Consider the following 21,656-nt stretch of genomic DNA (forward strand, 5'->3'; position numbering starts at 1 on the left):
CTAGCCAAACAAAAAAGACATAAATAAACTGAAAAAAAAATGAAATTTCTTATAAAAAAAAACAAACAAAAAAAAACAGGTGCAATTTTAACATTATGCCTTCAACTTCATTTATACATGTACATTATGGATCATATATACAAAGCACAAAACATTTAGGAACAGGCAGAATATTGTTAAAATTGTACGACATTTTCGTCAGACATTTCAAGTTGTGCGTATTTGTTCCAGTTATTGACATTTTATTGTTAAAAGATAGTTTGGAAATGTGAATATTTTCAGAATTTAATGTTATATGTTGGACTAAAACAAAGAAAAAATTCATGTGTTAATTATTTATAAGCATATGGTAATTATTATTATTAATATTATTATTATTAATTTATTTTTACATTAAACCAAAAAGAATATTTATGCTATTTTACTTGCAAATTAATCCCACGGGCCGCATTAGAACCTTAGGTGGGCTGGATTTGGCCTGTGAGCCACATGTTTGAAACCTTTGGTATAGATTATTCAACTGTCTAGACTCAAGATACAAAAATATTTTCAAAGCATTGGTAAAGGATTTATAATTTTAATTAAGTCATTTATGAGAGTGTAAACAATTTATACATCTACACAGAGCCATGTATGGACTGTGTCAGTATTTGTTCTGATGGTGGAGGTTGTGAATGATTTAAATGTTGATTTCTGTGGCTTTGACAGTGTTCACATTCTAATATTACAGATGATTAACCTGTTTTATATGTTACTGGTGTTTTAACAGGACTGAATTGTCCATTTCACTGCAGTGATGATTCATGTTATTCAATTTTAAATCAAATATCACCATCTAGTGGTGAAAAGTAAAAATCAGGAAGCTGTGAATGATTGAACTACAAGGAAGAAGACGTGAAATAGAAAGTAGTTTTAACATTCTTGAACGGAGCTGAAACGCCATTACAGGGTGTTGGATCTAAAACACAGACCAGGAGGATTTAACTGTAAAACCAAAGAGACAGAGGTTTGGTGAGTCTGTGTGTTAAAGGATAATTCACATATCAGAGAAAATGGCAGAGAAGAAGATTGAAGTTGTTGAACATTATCTGACATGTCCAGTGTGTTTGGAGACGTTCAGAGATCCTGTGTCTCTGAGCTGCAACCACAGCTTCTGTTTAATCTGCCTGAAGAAATTCTGGACAGAAAAGGAAAACAGAACCTGTCCTGTTTGTAGAAGAAAATCCTCAAAAGGCCTAGATGTGAACTTTGCTCTGAAAGAACTGGCTGAATCATTTACCGAGAGTCTGAAAGTTGGATCATCTCAGACAGAAAAAGGACCAAAGAAGGTGGAGGTGGTCTGCAGCAAACATCCAGAAGAACCTAAACTGTTCTGTAAAGATGAAAACAGAGCTGTGTGTCTGGTCTGTGATTTTCCTCATCAACGTGAACACACTGTGGTTCCTGTAGAAGAAGCAGTTACTGAAATGAAGGATGAGCTGAAATCTGACTTAAAGTCTCTACAGGAAAAGAAGAAGAAATACAAGCAAACACAGAAAACATACGAGGAAATAATGAAACACTTAAAGAATCAGGTTTTGTGGACAGAGAGTCAGATCAGAGCAGAGTTCAACAAACTCCAGCAGTTCCTGAAAGAGGAAGAGGAGTCCAGACTGGCAGCTCTGAGGGAGGAAGAGGAGCAGAAGAGGAGGAGTGTGATGAGAGAGATGAAGAGGATTGAGGAGCAGATGTCCTCTGTGTCAGACAGTATCTGTGCTGTTGAAGAAGAGCTGCAGAAAGCCAGCGCTCCATTCCTCATCAGTTGTAAAGACACTCAGAGCAGAGCCCAGTGCTCAGTGTCAGAGCCACAGCTGATCTCAGGAGCACTGATCCATGTGGACAAACACCTGGGCAACCTGTCCTTCAGAGTCTGGGACAAGATGAGGGACAAGGTCCACTTCAGCCCCGTCATCCTGGACCCAAACACTGCCAATACATGGCTTCATCTGTCTGATGATCTGACCAGTGTGAGACATGGAGATACTTACCAGCAGGTTCCTGATAATCCAGAGAGAAACACTAAATATACCACTGTTCATGGATCTGAGGGCTTCACCTCAGGGAAACACAGCTGGGACGTGGAGGTGGGAGACCATCCTGAGTGGATTTTAGGTTTGGTTAAAGAGTCAGTTGACAGAAAGGGAAAGGTGTTTGTTTCACCCAAACATGGATTCTGGTGTTTATGGCATCTCAGTGGAAAATACACTAATGGTCGTGGTCAGACTGTGACAGTGCAGACGAGTCCACAGAAGGTCAGAGTTGAACTGGACTATAACAGGGGGGAGGTGTCCTTCTACAACGCTGAAGATAAGACTCAGATCTACACTCACAGAGACACTTTCACTGAGAAACTCTACCCTTATTTCAGTGTTGGACCAGCCACTGGTGCTAAAACCACTGATATTAAAATCTGTCGGAGGAAGATTTCTCTGTTGTTTACGTAGAAATGAAAATGTGAACGATAGATTGTGTTTTCATTTTTCCAAAACCAGTCATATTAATACATGTAGATGTGAAATGTATAAAACCTGTTTAACTGAGTCGAATGGAACAAACAGTGAACACTGAGGTGATTTATAATATGATAATTATATGAAAAAGATTATGTTTTTACTGATCAGATGAAATGAAAGTCACTTTGTCTTATTACCTCCGCCAAGGAACAGGAGGTCATGTTTTCATCTGGGTTTGTTTGTCTGTCTGTGAACAAGAGAAGTCACAAAGTTATGGAAGGATTTGGATGAACTTTTCAGGCAATGTTGATACTGGAACAAGGAACAAATGATTACATTTTGGTGGTGATGGGGGTGGGGGGGCAAACTGATCTGCCTTGGCTGAGGTCTGCGCTCTCTGAGTGCTTTTCTAGTTTTATTCATGTTATTCATATTTTAACCTGCAGGTTTTTTCAGTCAGATTCAACTATAGAATGATTATTAATGTGAAACTGATGGTTTAGTTTGAATCAATACTAAATAATTGAACCTCCATATTGTCCTGGTTCTGAACCCACTGACTAGAACACATATCCTGGGACAGATATTTTCCTTTTTTTTCATATGTGAGTGTTTTAATCTACAGCCGTTTGTTTCTGTCACCACGTTTTTATCATAAAATGATGTGAACAGACGTTAAAGGACAGATGTATTGAAGTAAATGTAGGTGAACTGATGGTTCTGGTTGTAATATGGGTTCAGGTACTGATTCTTCTGCTCTTTGGACTCGACTTATCACTCTGTTCTTCTTCCTTTTAATATAAATAATGTTATGGTGGATTTATCTGCACTCATTTTCTATCAGGTGGTGAGATTTCCATGAACACAAACAGAAGGAAACAGAGGAAACTGAGGAGTTTTTACACCTTTTACTTTCAGATTCACAGCTTTTAAAAACAGTCAGTGAGACGTTTGACTCACTGGGATTCATTTTTGGAGACAAAATCCACGTCCTGGTTCTGTGTAAAGGTTAAAGGTTGAACCTTCATGTGTCTGAATTCAAACAATCCCATGTTATTTTCCACAGTTTCGTCTGTTTCCTGCTTCAGAAAATCTGCACCTGATTAGTTTCATTCACAAGTCTGACAATAACATCACAGAAACATCTGATATATTTCAGTCACTGCAGACTTTGTCCCATGTTCAGTTTATTTATATTTATAAGTTTAAGGTGAACGGGGATTTATTGTCATGTGTGTCATTGATGTAATAAAGGGATAAAAGTGGAATGTTTGTGTTGTGTTTCATCTGTTTGTCTCATTTGACACAATTTTATTTCAGTCACATGAGTTGAGTTCCAGACTAAGTCATTAACCCTTTCATGCACAGTGGTCACTACAGTGGACTGCTGTTCTGCAGCTGTTCTATTGTATATTTATGGGTTTTGTTGTTTTAGTTCCATATGAGCCAATATAGTGGATGTTTATGTATCATCCCAAACACTGCAGTTCAGACCATTACTCTAACTTTCCTGTTCTTGATAAACCTGATATGCACTAACACATTTTAGTGTAAGTCAGTTGTTAATTGTTTTTAGACTCTGACAATTTTCTTAAACAAAAGTTGTTGTTGTTTTTTTTTGTTTTTTTTTTCCTCCATGAAGTGAGTAACAGCTAGTACTAGAGTATGCTAAAATGTGAGAAAATGGAATTAGCTGCATTAAAAATGTTTTTATTTCATAGTTTTCATACCATGTATCACTTTCTAATGATGGGCTTTAAATAAACGTTTCTTTGCTTCAAAAAATAAATGTATGCTGTCCGGCTGAGTGGACATTTTTATAACTCCATGAAAAATAGGTTCATAAAAAAATTCAGTTGCGTTGTTTTTTTTTTTCATGGCTAAAGAGGAATAAAATCACTCAAGAAAAAATATTGACTAAGGTTCTCATAATTCATGCATGAAAGGGTTAAATCCTGAGTTAACAGAAAAGAATCTGCAGACGAAGGATTTGTCGAAGGTCTGAAACATGTCAGGATGGAACAGATGTTTAAAGATCAGCATCTGGGAGATTATTGGCAAAACTGGAGACAAGATTTAATACTCAATGTTCCTATTTACAAAGTACAAACAAATGGAACATATTTAAGTTTTAGGTATACGTTGATTTATTGTCATGTGAGTGTCATTTATGTAATAAAAGGATCAAACTGGGATTTGAATTTCCAGAACCTTCCAGTGTGTTTAGACACTCAGTGAACCTGCCGTCAATTTTTTTGTCCAAAATGTCGTTTTTTTCCCTAAAGTTTATCAACATAAAATAATGTATACCTCACAAACACAGAAAGAATAAAATAGTTTTTTGGGGGTTTAAAAGATGAAGTTCTGTTCTTTCTTTTGATATATTCAGTGTTCACACACTCCAAACACAACATTTTCAATTTAGTGGATTTGATCAAAAAGGCTGGTGCTGGCTGGAAACAAACTGTAAAACACTCTGGTAGTAAAGAGTTAAGAGACATGTGAACCATAGAGAGGTCTAAGATTTAAAGGGAAAAGAAGTACTGTTGAACTTTGGAGGACCACAGATTGGGAAAAAAATAATTATAACCTAATTTTGGGAATAACTATATGAACTATGAAAGCTTTCTAAGAATATTTAAGGTTTTATATGATAAACATTGTCCAGTCAAACAATATAGTAGTAGAGGAAAACATAAGGATAATCAATGGATCACAAAGGGGTTAAAAAATGCATGTACAAAGAAAAATACACTATATAGAGAGTTTATAAAATATAGAACTAAGGAGGCGGAAAATAAATACAAGAAATACAAAAATAAGTTCACTAATATAATGAGAATATGTAAGAAGGAATACTAGAATAAAATACTAGAAAATAATAAAAATAATATTAAAGGCATGTGGAATGTATTAAACAGTATTATTAGAAATGCTCCTAGTAAAGTGAACTACCCAAATTATTTCACTGAAAATGATATCATTATCAGTAATAGGGACCTGGTGGTGAACATGTTTAATGAGTTCTTTGTTAATGTTGGACCAAACCTGGCAGATAAAATTCCTGCTTCAGCAACAGATCAGAGTAATGGAGTATCAACAGATCAGAGTAATGGAGTATCAACAGATCAGAGTAATGGAGTATCAACAGATCAAAATCCAAATTCAATGTTTCTCAAAGCCACTGATGAAAAAGAAAGAAACTGAAAGAAACTGTTCATAAATGTAAAAATAAAACATCTACTGACTGTGAAGATATCGACATGATAGTTGTGAAAAGGGTCATTCTAGGCATTTCCAAACCGTTAACCCACATCTTCAATTTATCATTCCAAACCGGGACATTTCCAAGTCGAATGAAAATGGCTGAAGTCATACCATTGTACAAGAACGGTGACAGACACCACTGCACAAACTACAGGCCTGTTTCTCTTCTCCCACAATTAGGGCTGGGTAAAAAAATCGATTTAATTGATCTTAGATCGATCTCATTTTAATTTTGCGTAATTCAGTAATAGTGGATGAGATGGATTTTTCAGAGCAGGACCAGGAGTACGTGGAACCACGGGCGGCTCCGTCTTGCGAACCCCTGGGGAAGACTTGGTCTCGCTCGTGACGGCTCTGGTGGGGAAAAGACGCAGAGGAAGGGTGGGGAAAACCTCCCGGCCTCAAACTGGAACCCACAGTGTGAAGTGTTATGGAAATGTTCAACTGATAACCCACACACAAAGAGGAGGAGAGAAAGTTTGAGTTAAAATAAATAAATGCATTTATTGAGAAGTCAATCACAGAGAAACTCTGTAAGTGAAGTCCGATTAAACAAGAGAAAACTAAAGATTATATAGAACCAAATCCAACCCCCTCAAACTATGATGTCATTCCTTACGTACATCGTACCACCCCATACTACTCCTTCTCTGCTCCGTGAAGAGGTCATGATGACCTCTCCACTCTAACCTTGCTTGGATCCAATCTGGAGTGCAGGCGCCATCCTCTATCTACACATTCAGACATTTAGGTGTTTGGGTTTTAACTCAAGGCAAGAACTCCGTTCCTGGGTTGGGGGTGTTACAGAGTGGTAAACATCACACATAATGAATAATGACTCAGCATTAAAAGAAGATGTACTAACAGTATGAAATATAAAGAGTATAAAACATAAAAAGTAAATTTTTCCACCACAGAAGGAACTGGCCACCCGGAGAGATGCAGAAGTCGGTCGTTCTTGGAATAATAACTTGGATCCATACTATCACCTATGGCTGAGTATGGAGTTAGAGGAAGAGGAAAGAGACAATGTCCGACCGCTGCACTACCCCCCCCCACAGTGAGAGTAGAAGGCTCCAGCCATGAAACACAATAAAGATGATGAAGTCTGTTCTGAGCCACTGTACAAACATGGACATGTTTACTGCTGAAATGTCATCTTTATTTCCTTTCTAATATTGATATTGATCCCAGTACTGTTGTGTTGCATGACTGCGGTACTCACATAATCAGGTTACAACTGGTTACAACAGGTTACAGCAACTTTTGGACATAATCACTTCAGAGCTAAATAAAATTAAGTTATGGTTTGACAAAAATAAGTTGTCACTAAATTTGTGTAAAATGAAATTCATGATTTTTGGTAAATGTAAAACAAGTAATGAGGTAAAGGTACAAATAGAGGATCAAAATAAGTTTCTTGGAGTGATAATTGAAGATAGAATTTGCTGGAAACCTCACATAAAACATGTACAAAACAAACTATTCAGAAGCATCTGAGTCCTGGCCAGAGCAAAGGGGATCTGAGATCGAAAATCACTTCACATTTTGTAGAATTCATTGATCTTACCTTATTTAAGTTACTGTTTGGAGGTATGGGGAATTACATATACAAGTTCATTACAAAGACTCTTATATTACAAAAAAAAAAAAAAAGTATTTCTACAAAATAAAGTAAAAAAAAAAAAAAAATCAAAGTAGTGTTTTTGGATTGGGTTAAACAGGTGTGTTGGCTCCATCTAGTGTACACATTAAAAAACTGCAACAACACAACTTTCCAACAGCATTAGTGGTGGGTAGACTTTTTGACGCAAGAAAAATTCAACAAAACTGATAAAACCTAGAGCACAGGTGTCAAACATGCGGCCCGGGGGCCAAATCTGGCCCGACAAAGGTTCCATTCCGGCCCGTGGGGGTGAAAGTGCAAAACTGAACCTGAACAGTCAAGGCTGTCAAAATCATTTTGGTTCAAGTTCCACATACACACCAATGTAAAGTAAAAAGTAAAAAATAACAACACAATAACCCATAAATAATGACAACTACACATTTTCTTTGTGAAAAATTACATAGAAAAAATTTAAGTGAAAAAAAATAAGATTACACTGTGAAAATATTTACATTTACAAAACTATTCTTTCACAATAAAATGCAAAGAAAAACATAAATAAAAACAAAGATGAACAACCTGAAATGTGCAATTTGAACAATATTCTGCCTGTTACTAAATGTTTGGTGCATTTATGGATCCACTGAGATCTGTAGTTGTGTTAATAATACGAGATGGAATATTGTAGAAACTGTTAAAATTTTAGTTCCAAATTCCAAAATTTTAACAATATTCTGCCGGTTACCAAATGTTTATGGAACATTGTGTGTAATGTACATGTAGAAATAATACGTCGAGACATAATATTGTTAAAATTGCACTAATTTTTTCAAATGAAATTTCTGTTTTTTCAGGTTATTCACATCGTTTTTGGAAAATGTAAATACTTTCATAATTTAATTGGTTTTTTTTTTTTAACTAAAACAAACAGAAAAACTTTGATTTGTCATTATTTATAGGTCATTAAGTCATTATTTTACTGGTCTGACCCGCTTGAGATCAAATTGGGCTAAATATGGAACTGAACCAAAATGAGTTTGACAGCCCTGACCCAGAGAAAGAAGCCAAGAATGTGCGACATTTCCAAAAGGAGCTTTTACGCACAGTGTCTGCGCGCAAAACCAGAGTCCCTTACACTTTTTGTCAAATGTGCGTTTAAAGTTGACAGGAAGAAACAACATTGTTCCTAAAGTGTCTGTTTCAATCATTTCATATACTTTAAGTAATAATGTTCAATTCGGGATACATTAGGTTCATTAAACTGCGGATTTTTTTCATGAAATGTCAATATTTTATGGACGAAAGACTAATAACAAACAGGATTTGGACCCAAAAACAGCCTTAAAGTAAATCTACACAAACATTTAGTTCAAGCCGAAGTGCAAAGACAGATGTTTGTTTGTGAAAAAAGCCACAGTCCTGTTTGTATCAGGTGAACTGGAACAGATCTGGTCCAAAAACCTGAAACAAACCGTCAGTGGAGGCAGGTTCCAACCCAAAGCAACTGGAACCAAAAGTCAAAGCAGAAGAAAAACTCCACTCACGTTGATGTAAAAGAAATCCACGGCTGTGATTTTGGAGTCCAGATAATCCTCGTAGACTTTCAACTGGGTCACAGTGTCGTGGAACCGTCCCGCAGTGTTGAACTCCATCTTCCTGAGGTGTGTTGGTGGAAAAAGATGCTTAGCAACCCAAGGTTTTTTAGAACAAAACTTTATTGAACAGCAGGAGGAACAACCGCACATGCGCACTGAGACACATGGATCTGAACTATTAGTCTAATAAAGAATATATATAAAAGTTAGAAATAGGAAAATATCATATACTGTTGAAGAAAGAAAGAAAGAAAGAAAGAAAGAAAGAAAGAAAAACAAACAAACAAGAATTCGATTTTATTCTATTCTTCCATATTATATTATATTATATTATATTGTATTAATCTACTCTACTCTATTTATTTCCTTTCTATTTTATCTAATCTATTCTATTTTATGTATTTTTTTTCTATTCTATTCTATTCTATTCTATTCTATTCTATCTAATGTATTCTATTCTATTCTATTCTACTCTGTTCTATCTAATGTATTCTATTCTATTCTATTCTACTCTGTTCTATCTAATTTATTCTATTCTATTCTATTCTGCTGTGTTCTGTTCTATTCTATTCTATTCAGTTCTTTTCTATTCTATTCTATTCTATTCTATTCTGTTCTGTTCTATTCTATTCTATCCTACTCTGTTCTATCTAATGTATTCTATTCTAGTCTATTCTATTCTATTCTATTCTATTCTGCTGTGCTCTGTTCTATTCTATTCTATTCTATTCTATTCTATTCTGTTCTTTTCTATTCTTTTCTATTCTATTCTTTTTGCTGTGTTCTATTCTATTCTATTCTATTCTATTCTATTCTATTCTATTCTATTCTATTCTATTCTATTCTGTTCTTTTCTATTCTATTCTATTCTATCCTACTCTGATCTATCTAATGTATTCTATTCTATTCTATTCTATTCTGCTGTGCTCTGTTCTATTCTATTCTATTCTATTCTGTTCTTTTCTATTCTATTCTTTTCTATTCTGTTCTATTCTATTCTGTTCTTTTCTATTCTATTCTATTCTACTCTGTTCTATCTAATGTATTCTATTCTATTTTATTCTATTCTGTTCTTTTCTATTCTATTCTTTTCTATTCTGTTCTATTCTATTCTGTTCTTTTCTATTCTATTCTATTCTATCCTACTCTGATCTATCTAATGTATTCTATTCTATTCTATTCTATTCTGCTGTGCTCTGTTCTATTCTATTCTATTCTGTTCTTTTCTATTCTATTCTTTTCTATTCTATTCTATTCTATTCTATTCTGTTCTGTTCTGTTCTGTTCTGTTCTTTTCTATTCTATTCTATTCTATTCTATTCTATTCTATTCTGCTGTGCTCTGTTCTATTCTATTCTATTCTATTCTGTTCTTTTCTATTCTATTCTATTCTATTCTATTCTATTCTATTCTATTCTATATCAGTCCATTTACCTCAGTTCTGTTAAATTCAGTTCATCTGTGGTGTGTGTGTGTGTGTGTGTGTGTGTGTGTGTGTGTATTATTCATACTGCTGTTAAATAATGCAGTGTGTGTGTGTGTTTATCTGTGACCTCACACACTCGTGTCATGGCGTTTGCGTAACATGCTCCTGTCTCCACCTTCCTGTTCCTTCAGGTCACATGACCACGCTGACGGGTAAAGTCGAACAATAAAAATAATGTGGGTCGTTTACTTCACTTCCCATGGACGTCACAGCGGGGGGGGGGGGGGGGGGGGGCTTTAAAAGTCACAACGCATGACAGAATTAAACCAAAACATGAACACATCAGCCAAGAGTCACAGAATAAACGTAAAGACATTCCAGTGAACCTTTTCTTTAGTGTTTTAACCTCAGAAACACAGCGGATGTGCCAGGACTGAAGAACGCAGCATCTGTTGTGGATGAGTTCCACATTTAGGTTCAACTCAATGAAAATAAAGGAGGTTTTTTTTCCACCTGTGGCTGTAATATTAGTTATCTGTTCTGTAAAATGTTCCACACACATGATTAGGAACCGAAAACAGTCACAGAGGTTGAACTGGAACATTAGTTTAACCCTTAAACACCCAGTGGTTCTTCTGTGGCAGTTCACTAATGAACTTTTTCTATATTTAACCTTTCATAAGTGATTTATCACAATTTATTGTAACATTATAGTTTTTTTTTTTCAGTGTAAATGATGTATTTTTCTATATTTAATTCACTGATCATGTAGACGTTCATTAAACCTCAGAGTAAATTCAGAGTTTATAATATGAAAACAGAGAAAACTGTTTTTATTCGTTTTCTTTCCCTTTTTTTCCCTGCAATTTAGTTCAGTTTGTCATTTTGTCAACGTTAGGCTACATATTAATTTGTTGATTTATTATAATTTTTTTCATTTCATTCATTACTTTGGCTGTTTTTAGTCATTTTCTTGCTTATTTTATTCTTTTTTTTTTTTTTGCTTGTTTTTTCACATCACTTATTATTTTGTAGGTTTTTTACTCAATTTTTTTTGCATTTTATTCAATGTCATTGAACCAACTCCATGGGTTTTTACTGATGAATCAAGTTTTACATTTTTTTATTCATTTACATTCATTATTTCGTAAAAAAAAAAAAAAAAAAGAAAGAAAGAAAGAAAGAAAGAAAAAAATTATTTGCTTTGGCTCATTTTGTTAATTTAATTTACTATTTCACTTATTTTTGTCCATTTTCTTTCCTTTTTTTCTGCAACTTAGTTGAATTTGTGGCTAATTTTGTCAATGTTACTTTTACTATTTTGTTGATTTATTATGAATTTTTCTCATTTCATGACTATTTTTGGTCATTTTGCTGCTTATTTTATTCTTTTTTTGCTCGTTTTTTCACATTACTTATTATTTTGTTGATTTATTATGAATTTTTCTCATTTCATGGCTGTTTTTTGTCATTTTGTTGCTTTTTTTTTGCTTGTTTTTTCACTTTACTTGTTATTTACTAGAAGTTTTTTTTACTCAGTTTTTGTTCATTTTACCCGCTGTCATTGATCCAACTCCATTGGTTTTACTGGTGAATCAATGTTGTAGAAGATGATGGTGTTTCCATGGTAACTACGGAGCCTCTGAACATCCAAACGGGATGACGTTCCATAACAAACATACATGAGAATATAGTTGTATATATTTATTTGTATTACATAAAAACTCATCTCTATACATGTGTTCATAAAAAACGTTTGGTGCAAAAAATATTTCTTTGTTACATGAGAAACACACAAAGTTAACGACAACGTCAACAACAAAATGCATCGAGATATTTACGGTGTAAGAAATAAAACATGAGAAATAAAAAGATCAGGACAAATGATTGATTGATTTGCTACATTTGCTTTCAAGAGGCAAAAATAAGGTGTAAATAAAACTCCATCAAGTAGACGATGTATCCCACTGTTCATCTGCGTGTTCACCCTTTAAATATTTACTAAAGTCATTTTGTTGAACTTAGTTTCTTTCAATGTTCAGAAGAAAAATGACATTAAATCTGACATGAGACAGACCAGTAGTAGTTAGTTTTCGAAGGTTACGTTCAGACAGCAGGTCTTGATGCACAATTCAGATTTTTTTGGTGAAATCCGATATTTTTGTGTGTTCTTTCACATTACACATTAAATGCGACTTTATCAGTTTTGAATATGAACTGAATGTGACTTAAGTGACCCACATGCACAAAAGAGGTTCTGACGGAATACGTGACCACACAGACACACACATTTCAATGACGTAAAGATCAGATAAATGCGACCTAGCCCGTTCAGAATGAAGTCACATTGCAAAATATCAGACACATATCGGATTTAGGACCACATATGAAAGTGTCCTGGGTCGGATTAGTGCTGTTCAAACTGTCTTTAACGGATCGGATCCAAGTCACATATAGGCAAAAAAATCAGATTTGGGCCACATTAGCCTGCAGTCTGAACGTAGCCTGAGTGTTTTTACTGTTAAGTGGATTTATGTGGTGTTTATATTCTGAACTCTGACCAGTAGGGGTCAGTCTAGTACAAGAACACACTTAGTTCTACCAAAACCACCAATGAACCAACCCTTTGTATCCACAGAAGGAATCAGTCACTGAATAAAGTCTATTTGTTTGTTTGTTTGTTTGTTTGTTTAGCAGGGGCAGTACACATTAATGAACATTTCTGTAAATGTGCCAGTATTAGCAAAAAAGCTATTTTTCAACTGTGGTCCCTGGGTACGAAGTAAAGTACCAGCATTCATAAAGCTCATTGTTGCCACATCTGTTTCATGGAATCATCAAGTTTTGTTCAAAAACTATAAATCATAGATCACAGGTTTCAAACATGCGGCCCGGGGGCCAAAACCGGCCCGCCAAAGGTTCCAATCTGGCCTGCAGGATGAATTTGCAAAGTCCAAGTTAGGGCATCAAACTCAAAACTAATATCATAATAACCTATAAATAATGACAACACCAATTTTTTTCTCTTTGATTTAGTGCAAAAAACATTAAATTATGAAAATGTGTACATTAACAAACTATCCTTTAACAATAAAATGTGAATAACCCGAACAAATATGAACAACCAGAAATATTTAAAGAAAATTAAGCACAATTTTAACAATTTTCTGCCTGTTACTAAATCTTTTGTGCATATGTATAAGTGATAAGTCGAGGCATAATATTGATAAATTATACTTACACTTCTTTACAAATTCCATTTTTCCAGGTTAGTCACATCCTTTATGTTTGGATAGTTTGTAAATGTAAATATTGGCGTAACTGAATGTTATTTTTTGCACGAAAACAATTTGAAGTTGTCATTATTTATTGGCTATCACGCTATTATTCTGTTCTATTCTATTCTATTCTATTCTATTCTATTCTATTCTATTCTACTCTATTCTTGCACTGGTCCAGCCCACTTCAGATTAAACTGGGCTGAATGTGGCCCCTGAGAGAAAATGAGTTTGAGACCCCTGTTATAGACGCTTATTACCTCCGCCAAGGAGGTTATGTTTTTGCCAGGGTTTGTTTGTTTGTTTGTTTGTTTGTTTGTTTGTCTGTTTGTCTGTCCGTTAGTGTGCAACATAACTCAAAAAGTTATGGACAGATTTTGATGAAATTTTCAGGGTTTGTTGGAAATGGGATAAGGAAGAAATGATTAAATTTTGGTGGTGATCGGGGGTGGGGGGGCCCACGGGGGGGCCCATTTCCAACAAACCCTGAAAATTTCATCAAAATCTGTCCATAACTTTTTGAGTTATGTTGCACACTAACGGACAGACAAACAGACAAACAAACAAACAAACCCTAGCAAAAACATAACCTCCTTGGCGTGGGGGGGGCCCACGGGGGGGGGCACTGATCAGCCTTGGCGGAGGTCTGCGCTCTCCGAGTGCTTCTAGTTTTAAAAGTAATTAAAGTAACACTGTGTCTTATCGTCTTCATATGTTGTGTCAGCTGATAGTTTACACTGTAGCTCTGTTAGCTTAGCTCTGTTAGCTTAGCTCTGTTTTTAGACTTAAACAGCCACAGTAAAAGCACTTATCACCTCTGTTTTCTGTTGGGTTTGTGTCGTCAGTAACTGAACTAAAGATCTGTTTGAATCCAACAAACAGGGTCAGAACTGTCACAGTTTAGTCTGAACTGTGGATCAACAAACGGCAACTTAGCAATGACAAGAACATCCCATAATAACTTTATACCTTTATAAGCCTCAGACTCAAACTCACCCGTGTAGAAGAAACGCTGATGTTTCACCATCAAACTCCATTCTGTACATTTACAGCTGAGTCCAGAGGAGAAAACCCCTTTAATTAACACTAACTCCATGTATGTGTTCATCAGGATGTTATTAACACTATTTCTGAAATTAACAGAATGTGTATCTGTTTTGGACAGGGGTCAGGGTTTAGAGGAGGTCTTTAGCAGGTGAAGGAAAGCATGGACTTATTACTTCCATTTTTTGAAGGGAAATCTAAAGGAGGATCTTTCGCCCGATATGGAGCTCAAACCCACGACCCTGAGATTAAGAGTCCCATCCTCTACCAACAGAGCTAACCAGGATGTGAGAGATTGAAAATTTAGTTGACATTTTCATCTTGAAAACATCTTTTCTCAATTCTAATAACTTCTCTTTGTCATCAACACACATCTGCACCACCGCAGCACAAGAAGCTTTTCCTAGTATTTAGAAAAACACCAGAAACTTTCACTGTTTTGTAAATGTTACGTCTTCCACCTCCAGTAATCAAACTCACCCCTGTAGACGACGAAGACGACAATGAAGACGACGACAAAGACGACAACGAAGACGACAACGAAGACGACGACGAAGATGTCAACAAAGATGATGTCAATGAAAACGATATTGAAGATGATGACGAAGATGACGTCAACGAAAACGACAATGAAGATGACAATGAAGATGACGATGGAGACATCGACAGAGACAAGGATGACGACGAACACGATGACGAAGACAACAACAAAGATGGTGACAAAGATGACGACAATGAACATAATGACAAAAATGACGACGAAGACGACAACGAAGACGACAACGAAGACGACAACGAAGATGACAACGAAGACAACGACGAAAATGGCAAGGACGAAGATGACGGCGAAGATGACAATGAAGACGACACCAAAGATGGCAACAAAGACGATAACAAAAATGACAATGAAAATAATGACGAAAATGACAACAAAGACGACGACGAAATGGTGACGAAAATGACAACAAAGAAAATGACGATGACACAGTTCCTTCCCAGTAGCTCACGTCCTATTGGCTGGTGAGATTAAAACAAAAAAAAGCACCACACATATGTCCACATGAATGAGTTTGTAACTCACGATGTTCAATAATTAGATGCTTTCGTTGTAGTTTTCATCAAACTTCAAACTACTTGTGATCCAGTCTTTGCTGGTAAAAACATTTGCAACGGTGAAATATGACAAATCTGAGTTCGGACAAACTAATCCATGTGATTTTCTGTCAAATGCACCGTAAGCTTCCACCGTTTAAAAGGATAGTTTTACTGACAGTCTTCAATTTATGGTCCTTCTTGGACAAAGTGAAGCTGTGTTCTTCATGACCGATCTGTGTCTTCGTCCCAGGAGACACGTCCCTGTTTTCCTCCAAAGCCATTCGGCGGCTGTCGGCCATCCGATACATCTGCAGCTTTCCCCAAAACAAGGGTGGGCTGCGTCCCGGCGTCTTTGTCCCCGCGGTGGCGGTGGTGGACGCTGCTCCTGCCTGGAATGCAACAAGGTCGTGACTCTGGATTTTTAAGGGGGGCAGCCGGGAGATGAAATGATAGATTTGATGGACAGTTCTCTCCTTGATCCCTCACAGCTGTCCGAAAGGAGGGGGAGGGAGGAGGGGGAGAGGGAGGAGGAGGGGGAGCAGGAGGAGGAGGAGGAGGAGGAGGAGGAGGAAGAGGGGGAGCAGGAGGAGGAGGGGGAGGAGGAGAAAGAGCAAGAGGGGGAGGGGGAGGAGGAGAAGGAGAGAGAGGTAGAAGAGGAAGAGGAGGAGGAGGAGGAGGAGGAGGAGGAAGGGGGAGGAGGAGAGGGAGGAGGAGGAAGAGGATGGAGGAGGAGGAAGAAGAGGAGGAGGAGGATGGAGGAGGAAAAGGAGGAAGGGGGGAGGAGGAGAGGGAGGGGGAGGAGGAAGAGGAGAGGGAGGAGGAGGAAGAGGATGGAGGAGGAGGAAGAAGAGGAGGAGGAGGAGGAGGAGGAGGAAGGGGGGGAGGAGGAAGAGGAGAGGGAGGAGGAGGAAGAGGATGAGGAAGAGGGGGAGCAGGAGGAGGAGGGGGAGGAGGAGAAAGAGCAAGAGGGGGAGGGGGAGGGGGAGGAGGAGAAGGAGAGAGAGGTAGAAGAGGAAGAGGAGGAGGAGGAGGAGGAAGGGGGAGGAGGAGAGGGAGGAGGAGGAAGAGGATGGAGGAGGAGGAAGAAGAGGAGGAGGAGGATGAAGGAGGAAAAGGAGGAAGGGGGGAGGAGGAGAGGGAGGGGGAGGAGGAAGAGGAGAGGGAGGAGGAGGAAGAGGATGGAGGAGGAGGAAGAAGAGGAGGAGGAGGAAGGGGGGAGGAGGAAGAGGAGAGGGAGGAGAAGGAGGAGGATGGAGGAGGAGGAAGAGGAGAGGGAGAAGGAGGAAGAGGATGGAGAAGGAAGAGGAGAGGGAGGAGGAGGAAGAGGATGGAGGAGGAGGAAGGGGGGAGGAGGAGGAAGAGGATGGAGGAGGAGGATGGAAGAGGAGGAAGAGGAGAGGGAAGAGGAGCAGTTTTCTCCTTGATCCCAGACAGCTGTCCAAGAGGAGGAGGGGGAGGAGGAGGAAGAGTGAGGAGAAGAGGGGGAGGATGGAGGAGGAGGAGAGAGAGGAGGAGGAAAAGGGGGAGAAGGAAGAGGAGGAGGAAGAGAGGGGGAGGGGGAGGAGGAGCAGTTCTCTCCTTGATCTCTCACAGCTGTCTTAGAGGAGGAGGAAGAAGAGGAGTAGGAGGTGGAGCAGGGTTAGGGTTAGCTCCTCCTGTAGATCTGCTGAAAAGACATCACCTGGTGATGACCTGAACTCAGTCCTCCTCTAAACCCTGACCTCTGTCCAGAACTGGTGAACCTTCTGTTCATTCCATAAAAACTGTTCATAACATCCTGATGAACACATACATGGAGTTAGTGTTAATTAAAGGGGTTTTCTCCTCTGGACTCAGCTGTAAATGTACAGAATGGAGTTTGATGGTGAAACATCAGCGTTTCTTCTACATGAGTGAGTGTGAGTCTGAGGTTTATGAAGGTATAAAGTTATTATGGGATGTTCTTGTTGTTGCTAAGTTGCCGTTTGTTGATCCACAGTTCAGACTAAACTGTGACAGTTCTGACCTTTGTTGGATTCAAACAGATCTTTAGTTCAGTTACTGACGACACAAACCCAACAGAAAACAGAGGTGATAAGTGCTTTTACTGTGGCTGTTTAAGTCTAAAAACAGAGCTAAGCTAACAGAGCTAAGCTAACTGAGCTAAGCTAACTGAGCTACAGTGTAAACTACACTGGGTTACAAAAAAATGTCTTTTGCAAGTTGTTGAGGTTTTTTCAACTGAATTCGGACCATTTTGCACCGCTAAATCCAAAAATGACATCTGTTTTTCTCAATCAGGTCAGGTTTTTTTGCTAATTTGATTTTGAAAATTTGATCTTCTCACAAAATATAATAATTAATACCAAAATAAGATTGGTAAGCACACTTTAACTTGTGACTTGATTCCTGTTAGGTACAATGGTGTATTCAGCGCAGATGTAGCAGAATACGTCAGGCTTATTTTTGCAAGATCTTCTAGTCGAAGTCATTTCATTCACCTGTTATATTAAAAAAAACATTAATCATAAATTGGCAAAAGTCAAATCTTCAGAACTCGTTTATTGCAAGAAATATGAAAGAATTTTGTATCATATGATGTGAAAATGCCCATAAATGTAAGCAAAAATGTTCAAAAGCCAATATGTAGCATAGTTCAGAAAGTTGACCTGATCGAGCAAAATTAATGTGATTTTTGGATTCAGCACACCAAAATTATCCCAAATCAGCTAAAAAAACTTAAACAATTAATTTGTTGTTGACCAGTGTTATCAGTTGATGTTAACATTATAAGACACAGTGTTATTTTAAGCAACTATTAAAATAAGCGTCTATGAGTTTTCATACTGATCTCATGAAATTGCATTGTATGTCACGCCAGTTCTTAGGGCACTTAGCGTGCTATGGGGGGTAAATGTGACAAACTCATGGGCCCAGCATTTGTGGGGGGGCCCATAGAGCAATGGAGGGGGTCTAGGGGATACAGGTTAGAGGCTGTGAAACATTTTGTGTAAGATCCGCTGAATAATAGAGGCATAGAAGCGAGGAGTCAGACGTTGAAAGTATGTTAAATTTCAGTTTCACTTCATGCCAGCGTTAGTTACATCAGTCATGGACCACACCCCCGGTCCGACAAATCGATACGATACTGAATTTTATAAACGGCCCATGTCATTTATCTTTCATGGGCTCATAATTGCTAGCGGCGCCCCAGGCTATATGTACATATTTTCATCCTTTCACATGTTATTCAACACCATTTGATCACCTGTCAATGTACGCCAAGATCTCCGGTTTACATATCCGTAACCGCTAACCCTAACCGCTAATGGTGCTAACTGCTAATAGCGCTAATCGTGTGGTATTTGATAGACGTGGAAAGCTTATAATGCGTACAGATAATACGCCAATGAAAAGTGGCGTGTTATCTGCACGCAATTCATGATACAGTCTACTCTCGTTATACCGCCAACTTCCGTTCGCGGCCAAATTGGCCATATAGCGAAAATGGCGTTACAACGGGTTGCGTCCATAATGTGCATGTCTTTACTATATGATGTCTATGCTGCCTCCGTTAACCCGTTCTAATTGCGTTTCTAAATAAATCTTGATTCTGTTATGTTGTAAGGCAGGGATCGGCAACCTTTAACACTCAAAGAGCCCTTTCGACCCGGTTTCCACGGAAAAGACAACACTGGGAGCCGCAAACACTTTTTGACATCTGAAATGAAGATGTTAGCCTATATATACCGTAAATTCCAGACTATAAGCCTCTACTTTTTTCCCCACACTTTAAACACTGCGGCTTATACTCCGACGCGGCTTATACAATGATTTTACCGGCACCCCTCGGAGGTGCCGCGCCGCGGCGCACCTCAGAGGTGCCGCGCCGCGGCGCTGGCGGTATAACGGTCGGGAAATCAATGGTATAAGTGTTGTTTGTGCATGGAACTGGGCTGGCAGATGGCGATAGGCGGAAATGGCGGTAGCTAATGGAATAATGCATTGGGGATTTTTGTGCAATGGTTTTGGTCGGCGGTGAGCGAAAATGGCGGTATAACGAGAGTAGACTGTATCACGTTGGAGTTTTAGTTTTTGAATAAAACTTGCTGATTCTATAATACACATGTGGAAACAATGAGCTCTATCCTTTATTCAGTGACTTCAACTGTCGGTGGAAACACACAGTTGGTTCGTTGGTGGGTTTGGAAGCTGTGGGTCTGTTTGAATTCAAGACTTCCCACCTGTTTTTGACACTTTCCAAACTCAACGCCACATGTAACCCCTGTGAGAGCAGACAGTCTCAGTTTTATAGAAGTCAGAGATACGCCAGACAGAGCAGTATCCACTGTTAGCAGGTTGACGACAAGATCAATTATTCCATTTTAACTGGAGAACATCAGCCTTTTGTCACTAAATGATCAAATAGTCAAACTGTGAATGAACGGTTCTCGTCTTCTGAGGAAAAACAAGTTTGGAACTTTGAACCAACAATGTGCAGAATCTGTGGGTTTGGCATGAGTTTTATTTTTCCTGTTGGGAGGTTTACGGAGTTATTCTAAGACCGAATGTTTTGTACATGAAAAACTAAAAGTTGAAACTGAAAATTCAAGTTTTGTTGTTGAATTTTGAAAAAAAAACATAAAGACAGTAGAATATCAAAGGGGAACTTTATGAAGTTTCCCTCGACAAAGCAAATTTGTTCAGCACAAAAAGGCAGCCAGACTACCAACCCTTCTGCTGTTATGATACTGGACAAGACAAGTTAAAAAAGAAAAAAATAAATAAATAAATAAATAAAAGAATTTGGAATATTTAGGCCACACCCCCCACGCCACATCAGGGCCAAAAGTTTTACAAGCAAAAAAGAAGAGATCTGAAAGTGAAAAGAAAAAAGATTTGAAGCTGTAAAAATAAAACGGAACTGAAAAAAAAAATTTATAATAATAACACCTCAAATATTAAAATATATATGGAAGTGAAAAATTAAAATAAATAATTTATTCAAAAGAATTACCCAAGTGTTTTTTTTTGTTTGTTTGTTTGTTTTGTTTTTGTTTTTTTTATATGGGTATTATTGTTATGCAATGGACATAGTTCATTTTTGTTTTTTTTTTATATGGGTGTTATTGTATGCAAGGGACAGAGTACAATTTTGTTTTTGTATGGGTGTTTGTTATAAAATGGACATAGTTTATTTTTGATAAGTATATTACTGCTAAGAAATGGACAGTATATTTTTTTGTGCATTTTTGTAATGAAACGGATAGTTTACTTTTGTTTTTGATCTGTGTATTATTGTTATGAAATGGACAGAGTTTATTTTTGTTTTTGATATGTGCACTATTACTGCTACGAAAAGGACAGCGTTTACTTTAATGTGAAACGCTGCTGCAAAATGGACAGTCTATTCTTTATATGTACAGCAATTTTGTGTTTTGTGTAGGAATTTAGGGTAGGTTGAAGGACGGGGTAAGGGGGTGGGAGATTCTAAATTAAACTTCATCCTGCTCCTGTTCAAATGTGGGACTTTCTTTATATTATTCTTTAGTTGTTTGGTTTAATGCTAATTTGAAACAAATAAATGAACAAACAAACAAAATTATATTTAACCTGAAAAAACTTTTTATACACTTATTGTTAATTTGAATACATTGTTGTATTTTTCAAAATTCCAGATTCAAACTTGAATTTTCAGTTTCAAATTTTACTTTTTCATGTACAAACTTACAGCACCAGAATGGCTCCACAGCGGTTCACCACATGGATAAATGATGTGAAATAAAACGGACTCACGTGGATAGAAAAGTCCCGCCTACCACCATAACTTCGTCCACGTTGTGCGCAGCAGCCCTTTGAGGTTCTTCACAG

The 21,656-nt window shown here is 37.5% G+C and overlaps 1 protein-coding gene across 1 annotated transcript; it reads left to right on the forward strand.

Moving 5' to 3' along the window:
* Positions 1-933: 933 nt before the first annotated feature.
* Positions 934-2,789, forward strand: LOC115425216 (nuclear factor 7, brain-like). Its single transcript, XM_030142589.1, has one exon. The coding sequence runs from the start codon at positions 1,053-1,055 to the stop codon at positions 2,481-2,483; it is 1,431 nt and encodes a 476-aa protein (XP_029998449.1). The 5' UTR covers positions 934-1,052; the 3' UTR covers positions 2,484-2,789.
* The last annotated feature ends 18,867 nt before the right edge of the window (positions 2,790-21,656 follow it).

The sequence above is a fragment of the Sphaeramia orbicularis genome, chromosome 9, assembly GCF_902148855.1.
Source record: "Sphaeramia orbicularis chromosome 9, fSphaOr1.1, whole genome shotgun sequence".
Taxonomy (NCBI): domain Eukaryota; kingdom Metazoa; phylum Chordata; class Actinopteri; order Kurtiformes; family Apogonidae; genus Sphaeramia; species Sphaeramia orbicularis.

Coding starts and splice junctions, on each gene's coding strand:
- LOC115425216 (XM_030142589.1), top strand. CDS start 1,053: ATGGCAGAGAAGAAGATTGAAGTTGTTGAACATTATCTGACATGTCCA.